Genomic DNA, 17,908 nt, shown 5'->3' with positions numbered 1-17,908 from the left:
GACAGCACTGAAGGCTTGGAAAAGTGGCAATAAAGTTACCTAAGAATAAAATAGATGCTTTTATTAAATAAAATATTATCTATTCATATGAAATGTGTGTACTAAAAACTTGGGTTTTACCCATGTGTTTAATTTTATAAAACGTGGTGGTTTACTCTGATTAAATGTTTCCTAACTACGGTCCTGATGAAAATTTCTGCTGCCAAATTGGATAAATAAACGTGATACCACCGAAACTGGCTCGCGACCGCCCTTTCCCAGAAACTATGGATCGGGGGTTGTGACACTAGTTTAGTTGGATTTCAAATATTTAGTTAGTGTATTATAATGTGTAGTATAATATTTAGTGTGTTAGGGTATTCGGGGACCCTAACTAGTTCAAAAAAATATAGACAATGTGTTTGTCAATATTTTTATGTTCGGGGTAAAGTCCGGTTGTTCGGTTCGGTGTTGTTCCGTTAAAGTGCTTAATTAATCCGTAAAGTGTCATACATATATATTTTTGTAACGTTTTTAATTTTCAACACTCAGGAAAGCATAACGGACTATTTAATGACTTTTCTGTACACTATTAGTATGTTAACAAGTACATATAACTATAACACAGTAATCAGAGAGCAGTTAAGGGATTCCACACAGTCGTCAAGCACTTTAATTATCATCAATAAATTGTACGGAATACATGGAATTTTGAGGGTTGTCACAGTCCCGCCCCACCATACCCCACGGTCTTAGCCCACTCATGTTTCTAATGGAATTAAAATCCATTTAATCTGTTTCGTTACATTCGTCGGTTTATCGAAAGATGCAAGTAAATACTAAAATAATAAGTACAGTTTGAACTAGATGTTGAGTTATCATATAATCATAAAGTTCTCTCATGTTTCTTTTTTAAACACACTTAGATTTTATAAGAATAGCAATTGAGTTTAGATGACAAACCTGCCCTAACCCTTGTTAGTTCCTACCTTGAAAACGTTTGTCAATTATAGTTTTGATTCACGTTTTATCATACAAATTGATGAAATATGCAACATGTAACTTAACAATAACAATAATACGTTAGAAAAAAAGTCTAAATAAAACCTTAATATCCTTCCATATGATTGAAAGTTTAACCTCCACATTGTGGGCCCGGTAGCCTAATACAAGAAAGTCACCGTTCCTGAAACGGGTCAGTTTGGAATAAAGAAGAAAGTTTTTTTTTTTTTGAAAGGTGAGGATCAAGAACTCGCGTATGTCGGGAGATGTAGACTATGTTGTCTTAACCGGGCCCACGCTACAGAGCCCCCACGCCGACCAACCGACATCAACCCCTCGATGAGAAACCCCTATCACCCAGGTAAACCCGGAGGGGAAAACTCACCCGGCAAGACTCGAACTTGGGTTGCCCCATGCCTTATCTTTCCGTGGCCACCACTGGGCTATCCAATGATGGTTTATTTTAGTATGATTTAATAATTAGTTTCCTAGTTTTACAAAACTTGTTCTCCAAGTTGTTGATAAGAGGTGCTAGATTAATTAAAAAAAAAAAAACAAAAGTCGATCAGTGGGTTTCTTACAAGAATCAACGCAACATCTCCCTCCATATGCATGTGGTTGCAGGCATGAACAAACTAGCCCTAGCTAACTTAAACAACAATGCCCCTTTTTACATCATCAAATCCGCTCTCTTTCATTCTGTAATTCCCTTTTTTTTATTTCAATATGTCACATGAAACACTGTTATGTATTATTATTGTTTCATTTAATCATGATCATTAGCTTTGTGAATATGAATTACGTACATTGGTTTTCTAATTGCCCCTTTTTGATTTTTTAGCAGGCTGGACGTTTTTATAGGAGTTCCTCATGGGTAAGAATTTTGGACATTTTACGAATAATTTATTATAAATTAACGACTTATATTATTTATTTGTTATTGATATGTATGAAAAATTTCAACTTATAGCAGGATTTGCCCTCAAAAAAATTAGTTGGGTTGTTGTGGGGTCTGAGATTGTTGGTTTATGAATCGCGAGGGTTGAAACACTTCCGGCTACATGTCTTTGTTCTTGGTTCAAAACCGACTTCTTACATGGATCCATAGCTTCAACCAATGTTTTTGTGTGCAAACAATATAAAGTGTCGTGTGGATGGGTGATTCTTTAATAATAAGAAAGAATTAAGCGGTGTATGTATGTATATTCTTTTTAGAATAGCCGTTGCCAACGGCTAGTGGGGGTCAACGGTCATGTTTTGGGTTGGGTATACGGTAGAGCTGGTTTGTGAGTTTTTTTGGGCTCGAGATTGTGCATTGGGCGGTTTTTCCTGGGTGTACCGCACCGAGTCGAACGTATAGGGAGATCCACTGTGATCACCCTAACCTCCTAATTTGTGTTATTGAACATAAATTTTTCAAACGACGTCAGGGAAAATCTACCTAAGCTCCGTTATTTCTTAACATTGCTTAGACTTGAAAACCCGCTTATTTTAATGTGCTTTGTTTTTCACGGTTACCACCCAATGTCATGGGTGAGGATCAAATCTGGGTCTCCCTTGGTAAAATCAAGCCACCAACCATTCCATCATTATTATTGGGTATTCAACATAATTGGCTCAGTATTTATAAAAAAATTTACGTGATCATATTAATTTTTTATTAATTGTTATTATATATGTTACAAAGTTTAATGAATATATGTTTCTATATGTTTAGGGCTGGCATGAACATGAGCCATCTTTAAGTCACGGAAGCTCACGGATTATAACTATTAGTCAACTCAACAGTAGGGACCACAAAAGTAAGTATACTTCTTATGGGTTGAGGTTCTAGAGTGAACACTAGTGTATTTGTGAACTGAGCGAACAAGTCCTGGCCATTGATCTACACACGTGTATGGTCGGAATCTCATCATCAAATCGTAAAATACACTAGTGTATTTTAACATCAAATCCGGACCATTTATCTACACACGTGTATGATCAGGATTAGTTCACTTAATTCGCAAACTTAATCCTACTTCCTATTGGAACATATAGCATTAAAGTATTTACTAGGTTTCAGTAAAATTTTAGAAGTTTTCATTTAGTTAATGAAATTAGAATGAATGTTCTTTATGTTTTAATATTTTTACAGCAGATTTCTTTTATGTTTTAATTTCTTTACAATGGATATTCTTTATTTTTGTAATCCTTTTAGAGAGAAACGATACCACCTATAAAAAAATTAGAACATAACGAACATTCACTGTAATTGTGTTAGTAATAAAAGAACAATGTGTAAAATGTTGCTGAAACTTAAAGATGTAATATACAATTTACCCTTAGATTTATTGGTATCAGGCCTATAAGTCCGGTTTATCTATAAATATTATAATCCTTATTACAAGAATACAAGGAATGCATCAATTCAATATTCACCATCTTACACTTTCATCATTATTTATTGGTAAGATATTTGGACGGTGGCCTCTTATGTTATTTAGGGTCAATTTGTTAGACAAACTACACAAATACCTGATTTTAGGAACTAACTTTACGTCTTTACACATAGAAGTTGGTTGCCAAAATCAGTAGTAAGTTTTAAGATGGTTTTCCATTTTGCTTCTAATCTAAAGTTTGGTTTTTCCATAATCAAAATAAGCAGAGCAAGTAATTCATTTAGTAAAATTACTATTTCCATAATGAATCAACTTTGTAAAACATGGATTAAGAATAGTCAACCATGATTCTCGATTGTACCACAACACACCCAACTTTCAACTTATTTTTCTTTAGCACTCCAAAACTAAACTAACTAAACCCTAACCCAGTCAGTTTTTACCGACGTGGAAATTTTTGCTGATGTCGCAATTTTTTTGCTGATGTGGCATTTTTTGTTGGCATGGCATCTGATGTGACACTTGTTTAATGATATGGCATCTGACATCAGCTAATTGGGTTATGGTTCAGTTAGTTTGGAGTGACAGAAAAATAAGTTGGGAGTTTTGTGGTAGATATCGAAAGTTAGGAGTTCTATCGAGCAATTGGTGAAAGTTGGGCTTATTTAAATCCAATATCCCATTATTATTTTATGTTATACGTCTTTAATTTGTTTATGCAATTATTTATTGGTTCTACTGTGCCACTTGATGCCTAACAGGGTTCTACTATTACTCAAGGAAGCCACCAAAACATAACCATACCATTAACAACAACAATAATAATAATAATAATAGTAATAGTAATAGTGATAATAATTATAAAGATCGAGCTTCATGGAATTCGAAACAACAAGCTGAAGATGATAAAGACGACAAGTCAGAATTCGTGAAACCAGATTTAAAAGAGAGAATTGCCCTTGGTTTGAGTGGTTCTGGCCCTTTAAGCCTTGAAGATGTTAAAAATGCGTAAGCTTTTCTAGATTTGTTATCTATAATTAATAATTCAATTTTTTTTCTGATGATGGAATTGAATTTGTTATATACACATACGTGTGTTCCAGATATAGGGCTTGTGCATTGAGATGGCATCCGGACCGTCACAAAGGTTCTTCCAAGGTAACTTTTATTAATAACAAACAAATGTATTGCTTAGGATTATAAAATCATATCTATTTTATACAGATTGATTTATTAGGTTTAGATAATTTGAATACACTTTACTTATTGGTTCCGTTGTACTAGTATTACTGTACGTATCAGTAAAATCACACTCATAATCCATTTGATCAAGTATTTATATAATGTTGTATATGAACAGGCTATTGCAGCGGAAAAATTCAAGGTTTGCAGTGCAGCATATCAATCTTTATGTGTTAAATTGGCGGAAAAATAAGAATAATAATGGATTGGGAGAGTTCATTAGACATTCAAGATCATCAAAGCCACCTAAGTTAACATAAATTGTTTTGGATGTTACTTAATTAACATAGCTTGGTTTGTTAAGTGAAGTATATATATATATAGGTTTTAAATATGGATGTTGCGTTTTTTTTTTTTTAAGAAAAAACGCCAAAAAGGCTCACTACGGGTGGTCTAAACCGTTTTCGACAAGTTAACAATTCGTTTTGAACCATTTTTTTAATGTTTATTTGAAAAGCATAATATATTTTCAAGGAAAGTGCATATTGTTCTCAAATAATTGGAGAACTTGGTTCTATACCAAACATTTTGCAAGAATGTTCGGCTTTATTGATGCGACCCGCCTTCAACATACACACACATTATACAATATCCAATATGTCAAAATTTGTTATTCATCTGTTATGTACTTGTAACTACAGTATGTGACACCGACCCACTTAAATTTCTAAAAAATTACACTTGTAAAATTCAGCTGGTCCTGCATGCATGAATCTATGATTTATTTGGATTTTGGACCGTGTTTCTATAGTCCATTCAAGAATCCACTTTTCTAGACAGAAAGAAAATTCCTAGCAAATGTTTCATTTTATCTTTTCACTCAACTTACATGATAGTTTCACACCTACATCTACATGTATAAATATACAAAGATTTAGTTTTCTCTATATATTTGAGTCCCGTTAGCGCGTTTTACATACAAAGAAAACGAAACAAAGTTATAAAGATCGTGATCAATGACGCCAGGTTTTCGGTTTTACCCAACCGAAGAAGAGTTAATAACGTTCTATTTAAAGCATAAGATACAAGGCGCGAACGTCACTAGGGATATATTGCGAGATATCGATCGTGTCATACCTCAACTTCATGTTTATGATTTCTATCCATGGGATCTCCCTCGTTAGTACTTCATTTCTTCTTTAATTTTCAAAACTTTAAAGTTCTTTTTTTTTTTGTGTTTGGAATTGGTTATTAAGCATTTTAGAACACGCTTCCTGTACATGCATGATCACAAAATTGTTTAAGTAATGCAAATCATGATAAATAATTTTAAAAATGTTATTTTTAACATCCATGCAACTAATAGATTGTTTGTAATTGGTTGTCAAGCATTCTAGAACATACTTCTTGTACATGCATAATCACAAAATTATATAAGTAATGCAAATCATGATAAAATATTTAAAAATGTTCTTTTTTGTATCATGCAACTAATAGATTATTTAAATTACTATATTTTATATTAATCAACGCTTTTTGTTGCAAAAAAATGGCAGAACATGCAGGCGAGGTTTGTCGAGGCGACCCTGAGCAATGGTTCTTTTTCATTCCTAGGCAAGAAAAAGAAGCCCGAGGGGGGAGACCATCCCGCCGCACAAGTTCAGGCTACTGGAAGGCCACCGGATCTCCGAGTGTCGTTTACTCATCAAGTAATCGAATCATTGGGATAAAAAGAAGCATGGTGTTCTACAATGGTAGAGCTCCCACAGGGAAGAAGACTAAATGGAAAATGAATGAGTACAAGGCTTTCCAACAAGAATACTCCTCAAACACCAATACTACACCTAAGGTATATATTTTCTAACATAAAGTCTGTTAAAAAATCAATGTGATAAGTAGGAATATAAATAAGTAAAGCCAAATTAATTTGTCACCGTCTAACTTCAAGTTTGGCTCGTCTAATAAAAATAGTGGTCGATGTTAGAAATTAGTTTTGATTATTTATATATGTTGAGGGACGGAAAAGTAATGAACTGCAAATTTGAAGGGTGTTCGTGAATAGTGGTGCTTGAGATAAACACAAAAGAGTTGAAACAAATGGCTGGAATATAGCCAAGATATATTTTCGATAATTAGGAGTTTATTTTAGTTGGAAAATTTCCTAGTTATAAGATTTTGGGTATCTTAGGGAGCAATAACAAGTTGTAGTATATTTGGGCTCTTATATAAAGGTTTTATTTGCGCTCATTCTATTCTCACATCCTAAAATCTTATTTACATATCTTTTTCACTCTATCTTTTTCTATATACCTATGTATATATAGAGAGATATAGAGGGAAGGGGTGTGTGAATACTAACACCCTTTATTTGTGATCATTTGTTCTTGATGACATTGACTAGTGATTAGCCATCAAACCGTGTTATCATGGTTTGCTTGATCCAATATTCCAACAAGAGCTTTGTCTTCAAGCTTGAGCGTAGTTATTGAGTAAATTTTCAAGTTGAACACAACTCATGTTTGGTTAGTTTATCATTATTTATTTATTGATTTATTTATTTTATTTACATACATATAATTATTATGGGTGAGCTTCTAGAGTAAACACTAGTGTATTTGTGAACTGTATGAACAAATTATGTCCATTAATTTCCATCATCAAATCGTAAAACATACTAGTGTATTTTCATCATCAAATCATGACTATTGATTTACACTTGTGTATTGATAATCAAGTGCTAGGATTAGTTCATTGTATTCACAATCAAGGGGTTGTTAAAAAATGAACCTAACCCTTTAACTTTATATACATAGACATATATAATATTATTTAGTTATTGTTATCATAATTATATATATATTATGTAATATATGTGTTTATTAAATAAAATTACATTACTATATATATTTGTTTAAATAATATGTTTGTTTAGGCTCGTAAGCGTAGTCAAGCTTGGTGTATGAAGCTTGAACTTGTTTGTTAGATTAGTTCTAATTAGGCTCAAGCTCGATTAACCTAGGCCTCAATAAGCTTTGCTTGATTCATGCTTTTAGCAAGCCGATCTCTCTGCACACGAGATGGGCTTCACTCATTTAGCCCTTACTCAATTGCGATCCTTTCAACTCTTTCATTTTCTAATTATTATTTATAGTCCAATTTGATGAGATATGAAACTAGGGCTTGGACTCATTCATTAAATTAGCACGAATTAAGGCTCAACCACATTTATGGTCGGCTCAATGAATTAGTGACTCTAGCCAGCTCATTAAACCCTTACTTTTTTTTTTGAACGGCAAATTTATAAATCTGGAAAACCCCCTTTGTGGGAATCGAACACATGACCTGATAAGTCTTATCCCACCCCCAAGATACCACTAGGCTATAATGCCATGGGTATTAAACCTGATTATTTGATTATTGTGTTTTCCTCTTTGAGATTATTATGACTCCATTTCTCGTTCTGATTATTAATGGTTTAATTTGATGGTTATTTATAATGTAGTTGATGCAAGAAGTGAGTTTGTGCCGAGTATATATAAAATCAACTTGTTTGAGGGCATTCGATAGAAGGCCACTAGCTGATCACCAAACCCTTGAAAGCAATGACCGTCATGCAACCACGTCGACTCACCTTACTGGTCAACCGACGACACAGATGATTGCGAGCCCATTTGATCATAGCCATACTTCATTTGAGGCGATCGAGGATCAACCTTTGTGGGAGTGGGAAGAAAATCATAACTGGTTGTAACCTTTTAAACAAAGTTAAAAAAAAAAAAAAAGTTGCTTTAATTAATAATGCACAAGCAAACCCTATAGCACGAACTATGTATTATATGAAGTATAATCGTGTTGATGTTCAAGTAGAATCATTAGCTACTTATAGTTAATTTGCAATTATTATAAATTAGAATTTTTTTGATAGTTAGTTTGCAATTATTATAAATTAGATTTTTTTTTTTGATTGTTGTTCACTACTACGAAGCGAATATTATCTCAAAAATATATAACACCTTTAAGAACAAAGTGTCTTCTCTTTCACTCATTTTCTCAAATCACATAGTTTCATCTCGACAAACTATTATGACTTCCCTTACAATCACAATGGACCGGTGATTATGAGTTTGTAGGTTAGATTCACTATTGAAATCGATCAGTGGCGGCTTTGATGGTGTGCGGGGAGGACCTCCGCACAAGGCCCTTAATTTCGAGGGGCATGCGATTTAAAAAAAAATCCGATATGTATATGTTTTTTTTTAAATAGTAAACACATAACAATTCCAATATAGGCCCATTTATATATCATTTTTTATAGTTTAGAGCTTAGCACACTTGACATTAGGTTTATTGAGCTCAATACTAATTTGATTAAATTTTTTAAATAATAATAAACATTACGGAAGGACACATTTTTTCAAGCTCGAACAGGATACGTGAATTCTCAGAGACGCCTCTGAAATCAATGATGACGATGATTTAGATTTTTTTTTGTTTATCATCCAATTTTTTTACAACGGTTTCGAGTTTTGTAAAGTTCATTTTATTGATGTGCCACCATCTTTTTTGAATTCGGTGTTCATCAACGTAAAATGCAACGAATTATATATTATATCGTTTACGTTGAAGACCAAGTGTTTGTGATCATTATATGGTTGTTTGAGCACATTCTTGTAAGGGGTTTAGACGCGCCATTGAAGGTGTTAGATGCACCGTTATAAATTTGTACGTTAAACCCATTACAAAAGTGCAATATTTTTATATATAATTTGGGTGCATCATGGGGTTATGAGTTTGGAATCACCACCGAAGGTGATGGATGCATCGTTAAAAAAGTTATATGTTAAAGTCAATCACAATAGTAACGCTGAAATTTCTAAGTTGGACGCATCATTGTATTAGGTCTTGCTACACGGTTTGTTATAAGATTGGATGCAATGTTGAAGATTTTAGACACGCCCTTATATATAAGTGTACGTCAAAATCATTTCCATTACTTCAATAAGTTAAAGGAGTTAGACGCATTATTAACAACTTTTGCATTATGAGAACCAATTACAACTTTGTAAATCTAGATGCGCTATGCTAATTGAAATGAGTGGGCGTCGTAAGGGGTTGTGCCCCTTGATCGACCTCACAAAGGGGAGTTTCCCTTTGACTATATCCTTTTAATTAGATGTACCCGTATAATTAGGTTGGGCCATCGTTGAAAGATGATGTTAAAAACATATATTTTTAGAAACAGAAAAAAAATCTAGAATAACACTCGTACCAAATTCAAGAGCATAAAGTTTTGGTTTTAGTGGTATAAGTTTCTGAAAAGTAAACTTAAAAAGTTAGTGTCTATTAATTATTATTGATTGTTTTTTTCCTCTTTTACCATTCCACACATATTCTAACTCTGTTAGTTACAACTTACAAGTATGACGCTGCAACAATTTTAGCCATAAGGATATTCAGTGTGGGAGTCGTCCAGGTACGGCCTGACCCAGCGACGTCCCTCAACACATTTCCATAGGGGCGGCAACGTCTTCAGTGACATGGATGAGACGTTGATGTCGGGCCTCTTCTTCTCACACACACATATACATACAACACACATATATATATTTAGGTTCATCCTCCATTTCCTTAAGTCCATCCCCTTTACCCCATCCTCATCCCCATCCTACGTAGCGGAACATCCTTTGAGGACTACCCTCCTCCCACACCGAGTAGACTAAATTTGATCCCATCAACGTAGTACTTCCCTTTGTATGTTTTCTTAGGGATTGAAAAAAAAACCATAACCGAATGCAAAAACCTGAAACATTTGGAACGAGTAATGAGACAAGTATTCGGGTATGAGACCAGGTATAAGATTAGTTTTAGTTTTATTTTTGAGAAAATTACGAAAATAGCCAAGAAAAACGTTGACTTACGAAAATAGCCAGTTCACGCGTCCTTGGAACAGGGTATCACATATTACAAGGGAGCTTATGCGTCTGCAGGGGTAAAATATGCGTCAGCCAATAATCAAGCGACACGTGTCCCAATGATTGGTTTCCAAAAGTAAAGACGCTTCGAATGCGTCTACGAGACGCATCCACTTTGGCTTGCGTCTGGCTTAGTGTGATGCGCCTGGTTGGGTCCAATGTTCGATGCGACTTTTAGAGTCTTTGGAAGCGTCCGCCAAGGTATCACGTGTCAGCTTTTGGATGCCTCTTCAGACTCTTTTAATGCGTCTAAAGACGCTTCCCTTGTCAGCTTTTGGATGCGTCTGTGGCTGCTTCTTATGCGTCTCCCATTTCAGATTTTAATGCCTCTTAGGAGTCTTCTAATGCGTCCAAAGATGCTTCCCTTGTCAGATTCTGGATGCGTCCTGACACGTTTTCTTATGCGTCTAGAGACGCCTCTACTTATGCGTCATCAGACGCTACACGTGTCACTTTCAGAAGCTGCCTTGTGGGACGCATGCGTCAACCTTCACCTGTTCAGACGCATGTGATGCGTCGATAATTAGAAAAGTACAATTTGACTTTTTAGTACAATCAGACGCATGTAATGAGTCTGGAGACGCTTTAGCAAAAAAAGGAGTTTTCCTTTTTATTTATTATGTATTACTCGTTTTTTATATTGTAAGGACCTGTAGGGACCATTACTGAAAACATTTTACAAATTTTTTACAAAAAATATGGCAGTCAAATTTGTCGTTTACTGTGGAGGCAAGTGGGAATTCGTTGATGGGAGGCTTGAGTACGTGCTCCAACCATATTCTGTTAGACGTGGTTTTGAAACTTCTACTACAATTTCTTTTAACACGTTTTTAAAAAATCTTAGTGAGTCAACAGGTCTTCAAAATATCACACATTTATCTTACAAAATGTCAAGTTTTAGCGATCCCGTTGATATAATTGATGATTCCGATCTTACTTTTTTTTTCAATATTGCAGAAAGAAACCCTTATGAGTTGTTTAAATTATATGTGGTGCAAGAGCTTGGTGTTGGTTTATCTGGGGGTTCTTCCAAGTTCCAACTATTTTAAATGTCCAGATCTTAACGTAAATGTTTTTCCTGAAGATGAATGTAACGCAACAGATAAATGTGGAGTTACTGATAATGTTAATTGTCCTCTTGAAAATAAAAGCCCGTTTTACATAGGTTATATTTTCCGTAACAAGCAGGAAATGAAAGTAGAATTAGGAAAAATGTGTCTTTCCAAAAAGTTTTCGTATAAAGTAGACAGATCATCCAAAATTCCTTACGAAGTGTCTTGTATTGACGAGAATTGCCTGTGGAATTTTAAGGCAGCTAGTCGGGAATCTTGTGATGTTTTTTACGTTAAACATTTTAACAACAAACATACATGTTCTAAGACGCAAACATATCCACATATGCATCAAGCAAACCCAATGGTGGTGGGTAGCTCATTAAAAGCACAATTCAAAGATTGTGGACGTATATATCGTTCCATAGAAATTGTAAAGGACTTTAGAATTAAAGAAAAAGTAAATTTATCATACATGCAAGCATGGCGTGGGAAATGTAATGCATTAGAACTTTTGCAAGGTAGTTCGTCAGGTTCTTTTGCCGAACTTCCTGTCTATTGTTATAACTTGGAGAAGGCTAATCCAGGAACAGTGACACACATACGCACTGATTCTGAAAGTCGTTTTGAAATGTTATTTGTCGCCATAGGTGCGGTGGTAAGTCAAAAACTATATTAAATGTTACACTAAAATATAAATAAATAAATTTTACCACAAATTTAACAATATCGTATTGATTTCAGATTCTGAGCTTTCTTAGAAATTTAAGACCGCTTATTATCATAGATGCGGCCCACTTGAAGGGTGAGTGTAACGGAACAATGTTTTTGGTTGTCGGCATGGACGGAAACAATCAGATTTTGCCTATTGGTTATGGCATTGTTAAATCTGAAGACGTTGAGTCGTGGACGTGGTTCCTTTCAAAACTGAAAGAATGCATCGGTGAGCATCCAGATTTAGCAATCATTTCTAACCGGGCAGCTTCTATACAATTAACCGTACGGGTTGTGTATCCAAGAAGCTTTCACGGGTTATGTTGTCGTCATTTGATGGTCAAGCTTCGTTTACCGTAAAAAAAAGGAATACGAGAGTCTTTGGTGGAAGGTTTAAAAATCTTACAGGATATCCGATTTTCAAGAATCGTTCGACGCGCTATGTGCCGCTGTTCCAAGATTATGGAACATTCTTATAGAAATTGGGGTTGACAAATGGTCAAGAGCACATTGTCCAGCCAGAAGATATCATTACATGACATCTAACAGCGCTGAATCTATGAATGCTTTATCAAAACATGCCCGAAAAATTCCAATAACCCAACTCATAGAATTTTTTAGACAGTCTGTCCAAAAATGGTTCTATGATCGCCGGAACGAGGGAATTCAAGGCGAACACTTGCTTACACCGTGGGCTACAAAAATTCAAGGCAAAGTTGGTGGTTCTCGTTCGTGGATGGTTGCTGGAATTGGTCTGAACAGTTTTGACGTTGATAACGGTGGAAAGAGAGGTTTAGTTGACTTCTCTAATGGAACATGCAGTTGTCGGGTTTGGCAAGTATCTTGGTTACCTTGCGGGCACGTTATTGCAGTATCTAGATTTTTAGGTGAACCCGATTGTGCTCGTTATGCGATGTCATGTTACACTAATGAAGTTTATAAATCTACGTATGAGGACAGATAAATCCACTCCCTCATAAATCAGAGTGAGAAGTACCTGATGGACTGGTCAATCTGCAACCACCGCTTATTACGAAACGACAAGCTGGATGTCCTAAAGAAAACAAACGAATCCTATCGCTAGGAAAGGACCCCACTTCCATATACTGCGGTAAGTGCAAAACGTATGGGCATTCTCGTGCGAGCTGTTTAGAACCGCCCAAAACAAAGACTTCTTCTGGCCGCGTCTCTAAGCCACAACCCATACCCGTCCAAGTTGAAGCCGGAGAATTTCAGGATTACGTAATTCAAAATACATACCCATCGTACAATTTGGATGATGATTAAATAAGTTTTTGTATAAATTTAAGCCAAATGTATATCCTATTTAAGATATATTAAAAGATCCTTATTTTGTTTATATTTATTTTCTTCAACAAATTATTATGTTTACAAAAAAAGTCTTTATTCATTTTTTTAACAGTGAAGTTAACTATTCGAGTTATGTAAATTATTAATGGGGTGTGAAACGTGCAGAATAGAGTTGATCTGTCATAAATCTTCTATATCTTATACAGGCATCTTGCATGTTTCCTTCCTGCCAGTTTGGAAGTACACGGTTTTGCACAAGATTTTGCAGTAACATACACAATATCACACCCGAATTCCGACCAACCCGTTGTTCGGATGTAGGCCAGACAACATCCCCGGTGTACTCCAACACATCAGCCTCACTTAGTCCAGCGTTTTCCCAATATTGTAAACGACCGAGGAACCATAAGAAGAGACTCTCGAATTCTACTAGAGTTTGGTGTATCCTTCTGTGAACGCAGAATCATTCCCCGCAATTAAGTGCATCACAATTATTGGTAAAATAAATGGTAATATTTAGTGAGTGCATATCTATCTTTAAGATTATCCAGCCTTCTTTGTCTAGCGATACTGGTATGTAAACCTGAAAAGGAGATACGGTAAATATTTAGTGAGTGCATATCTATGTTGGTCATTCTTACACTGTAAAACTTTTTTTTTTACCGTATCCACTTTCCAAAGGCAGGGTATAGTCCTACATCGCCAGTAGCGTATCCGTAAGCATCTTGATCCTGTTCCGCTAGAAGGTTTATAAAATTTGGGGGGAGAATGGTCCAACGAAGAGTATCTGATGAAGATGTCCCTCAACGATTTTCAGTTTCTCTATCTTGTATCAGCTTGCTACACCATACACGGACATGCTATAAATTTTTTAAAATGATCATATTTAGAAATTAAAAATAATATAAATAATAAACTATGTAAAATAATCAAATTACCGTTTCTTGCATAAAACCATTTCCACAATAGCCTAGTACTCAACCCCACCACTCTCAGTCTAACGGCGTTTGACCCATATAAGTTGAATAGCAAAATTGGCTATCACCGTCGTAGTAGAAGTCAAGAACATTTTGTGACCAATAAACAGATTGGTCATTCTGATTAAGCCAAACAGTGTTCTCTACACAATCTGGAATGCTTGATTGACGCCTTCCTTTTGACGACATTATTGTGCAAATTTGATGTGGTATGAAGAAATTCCCACCAATGGTCCATATTTATAGACCAATAATGAGATCCACCTACCTCCTCTTTTTTCAAATAAATCTGTATCTATTATTAGTATTACTATTTTTTTTGAACACGTGATTTATTTGAGTTTATATGTATGTATACATGTGTAACTGGATAGGAGACATACATTTATGGTTGATTGAGTGTGAAATATAAAAAAATATATAATGTAATATCACCTCCATTTTTTACATATCCGTGTATGCATGTCCATATTAACAAAACAAAAGAATTCATTTCATAAAATGGAATAGGAGAAGACAAAAAATACGAATTTCAAAAGATGGAATGGAAAATAACTTCTTTTAATAAACTTAAAGTTACAATTAAGATTATTTATTTTCATACAAAATTAGCATTTAATAATTTCTATCTACTTGTTGCCTATATATAGTCCACTTTATTATCATTCACATCATCCCTTAAACCCATAAAAAACTCTAGAAAAAACCTTTGAGAATACTAAACAAAATGGCAATTGATTCATGGAGCGAGATTGAAGACATTGCGGTTGCAATTGTTTATGTTGAAACACGACATGCATGCAGGCATACGGCTATGGATGACGGCTTTTGGAACAGCGTGTTCCACATGTTTTGTAGACATGTTAGTGAAACGACCCGAGGTATGAACGAGTTGCGGACCCGTTGCGCCTACCTATGGTGCAAATGTTCCATGTTTAATGGAAGAGTAAACGCCGTGTCCAAGGCCGAGAACAAGCTAGCTGAAGACGAAGTTATCAAGGAAGCACTTCTAGACTACCTCTTGATGTATGAGGAAGACTTTGATCGGGTCTCTGTTTGGCAGATTATGAAGATTTACTTATAAATCTTCATATAGTTCCTCAATTATGTTTAAGTTCAGCCGTATGTTAACCTATTTTGGTTTATGTATTAGTTTGGTTAACAAGTTTTAAGATTTAAGATATGTATGAAATTGACATTTTTTGTTATAGTAATATCTACTACGTTATTAAAATAATTCTGTTCATTTTTAAGCACAAAAAAGTGCATTAAAATGGGCGCGAAAAACCTGTTGCTGCACCCCCTTCTCATTAAAATGGGCCGGCCCAATGCCATTTTTTTTGAAGCATATGAGACCAAAAATTTGTAATGCAAACAAAAACAAAATTTGCATTAAAATGGGCCCCAAAATTATACCCAAACCATAAACACACACTGTGACAAATCTATCTTTTTATAGAAGTTGCATGTGAATTTTCATGATTGACCATTGAATTGGGCCCCAAATCAGAATCAGAATTGGACCGGCCCAATGGCATTTTTTGAAATGGGCCCCAAATTAGAATCAGATTGGGCCGCTCCAATGCCATTTTTTGAAATGGACCAAATTTAATTCAGTGGAAATAGTATGAAGACGTGTGAAATAAGTTGATGAGGTTTTGAAATGGACCAAATTTAGTTCAGATTGGGCCGGCCCAATGCCATTTTTTCTTCAAGCATATGAGAGTGAAATGTAATGCAAACAAAAACAAAATACGTGCATTAAAATGGGCCCCAAAAACCTGTTGCTCCACCCCCTTCTGATTAACCCGAATCAGAATTGGGCCGGCCGAATGCCACCTACTTCTGATTAACCCGAATCAGAATTGGGCCGGCCCAATGCAAATGTTCAACGTGATAATACCTTGTTTACGGTTATACAACTTGTTCATCAACATCATTTTCAAATGACTGGCAACTATTGACGAGATCAAAGTTTTCCGGTAAAAGACTATCGTAGAACATGATAGCCAACCTTTTTCTCATTTGGTAAGCAGCCTTGCAGTGTTTTCTTCTCGATATACGGGTTGCTTGTTGATCAACCTTTCCATGAAAATGCAAACCCATACACCACAATCTCCTAAACTCCCTGATTGTTGAGGGACTTGGCTGGGGTAAACGACTTTGAACGGCAATGACATCTTTAATGGCTCATCGTCTGCATAATATCCGTTGATGTGTAGCCATATGTCGAAGGCAAAATTGATGTGGTAAATGACTTCCGTTCTATCTTTCACCATGGTTTCACTTTCCAATAAACTACACACGTAGGCATATGTAAATTGTAAGAAAGTGATTCAAAAGACTAGAGTGGCATATATACGATATGACGAAACTGTCGTAAATTGTAAGAGTCCGATCGCGAAGGTGGAACACGCCCAAAAGCCAATGCACGTTTTAATATTCAACGGAACATAAACCTAGCCAGGCATAAAAAAGGTTAATTTTTAAATGTAATATATATAAACATTTCGGCATTCAAACATAACTTACCTCGTCAACTTCGGAAATTGGTTGAATAGGAATCAAGGACCCATTGAAATAGCCCTCCAACCTCCGGAGCGCATCACACTCAACTAAGGTCATTTGAAAATATGGTGGTAGAATGCTCCAACGATCGCTTTGGTTCCTCTGCTCGTACATCTTAATCATCCAACCGTATAAATGCTATTTTGAAAAATTTGTAAAATAACAGTTTTGAAAATAAAAATAATTTGGAAGCATGAATATTGATAATTTTCTTACATAATCACTTAACCAACCGGACCCGTCGTCACCTAGCAACGACGACCAAAATTCTGGGCCAACTTCATCAGCCATCATTTTTCCAAGCTTCCGCATCCTTGAATCCATATGGCTTACCAGTGTACGTTCGTTGATATACCAATCTCGGATTTTCTCTATCTGTCTTTCCGTACACGTACTATCTTCTTTGTTCTTGTTTCCCTTTGACACCTTCTTCAACAAAACAAAAGGTGATAGCATAGACGGACCCGGCTTTAGTAACCTCTCTAATCGCCGCAATGCTGCTGTCGAGGCATCATCGACTAACTGTTTTGTATTATTACATACAAGATCGTCACACGGTTGCAAGTTGTCTGTTGCCACATGATAAGCACCAACATCATTGAAGTTGACAAACGACTCTACTTCCGGCTACATTGATGTGCACAAAATGCAACTTATAAATTACATCAATTGTGGCTTAAAACTAACCCTTTTTTAGTACTAATGTTGGAAAAAGTGTGCTTTTGTCTTCCTTTTGTATTTTCAGAATTAAATGAGCTCAAAATAATAAA

At 35.3% G+C, this 17,908-nt stretch overlaps 3 protein-coding genes across 3 annotated transcripts; all 3 read left to right on the top strand.

Annotated features, from left to right (window-relative positions):
• Positions 1-1,578: 1,578 nt before the first annotated feature.
• Positions 1,579-4,893, top strand: LOC110936676 (putative uncharacterized protein DDB_G0283223). Its single transcript, XM_035976836.1, has 6 exons — positions 1,579-1,682; positions 1,826-1,855; positions 2,699-2,783; positions 4,124-4,370; positions 4,466-4,520; positions 4,723-4,893. Exons 1-6 carry the CDS (start codon positions 1,590-1,592, stop codon positions 4,795-4,797), a joined length of 585 nt encoding a protein of 194 aa, XP_035832729.1. The 5' UTR covers positions 1,579-1,589; the 3' UTR covers positions 4,798-4,893.
• A 596-nt stretch (positions 4,894-5,489) lies between these two features.
• Positions 5,490-8,326, top strand: LOC110936682 (NAC domain-containing protein 90). Its single transcript, XM_022179099.2, has 3 exons — positions 5,490-5,723; positions 6,101-6,393; positions 8,047-8,326. Exons 1-3 carry the CDS (start codon positions 5,561-5,563, stop codon positions 8,293-8,295), a joined length of 705 nt encoding a protein of 234 aa, XP_022034791.1. The 5' UTR covers positions 5,490-5,560; the 3' UTR covers positions 8,296-8,326.
• A 2,888-nt stretch (positions 8,327-11,214) lies between these two features.
• On the top strand, positions 11,215-13,246 carry LOC110900511. The gene is made up of 4 exons (XM_022147409.1): positions 11,215-11,298; positions 11,474-12,226; positions 12,313-12,578; positions 12,691-13,246. The coding sequence occupies exons 1-4, from the start codon at positions 11,215-11,217 to the stop codon at positions 13,244-13,246; spliced, it is 1,659 nt and encodes a 552-aa protein (XP_022003101.1).
• Positions 13,247-17,908: the final 4,662 nt, after the last annotated feature.

Source organism: Helianthus annuus, chromosome 1 (genome assembly GCF_002127325.2).
Source record: "Helianthus annuus cultivar XRQ/B chromosome 1, HanXRQr2.0-SUNRISE, whole genome shotgun sequence".
In the NCBI taxonomy this organism is placed as follows: Eukaryota; Viridiplantae; Streptophyta; class Magnoliopsida; order Asterales; family Asteraceae; genus Helianthus; species Helianthus annuus.
This window is presented reverse-complemented; position numbering and strand designations above follow the sequence as displayed.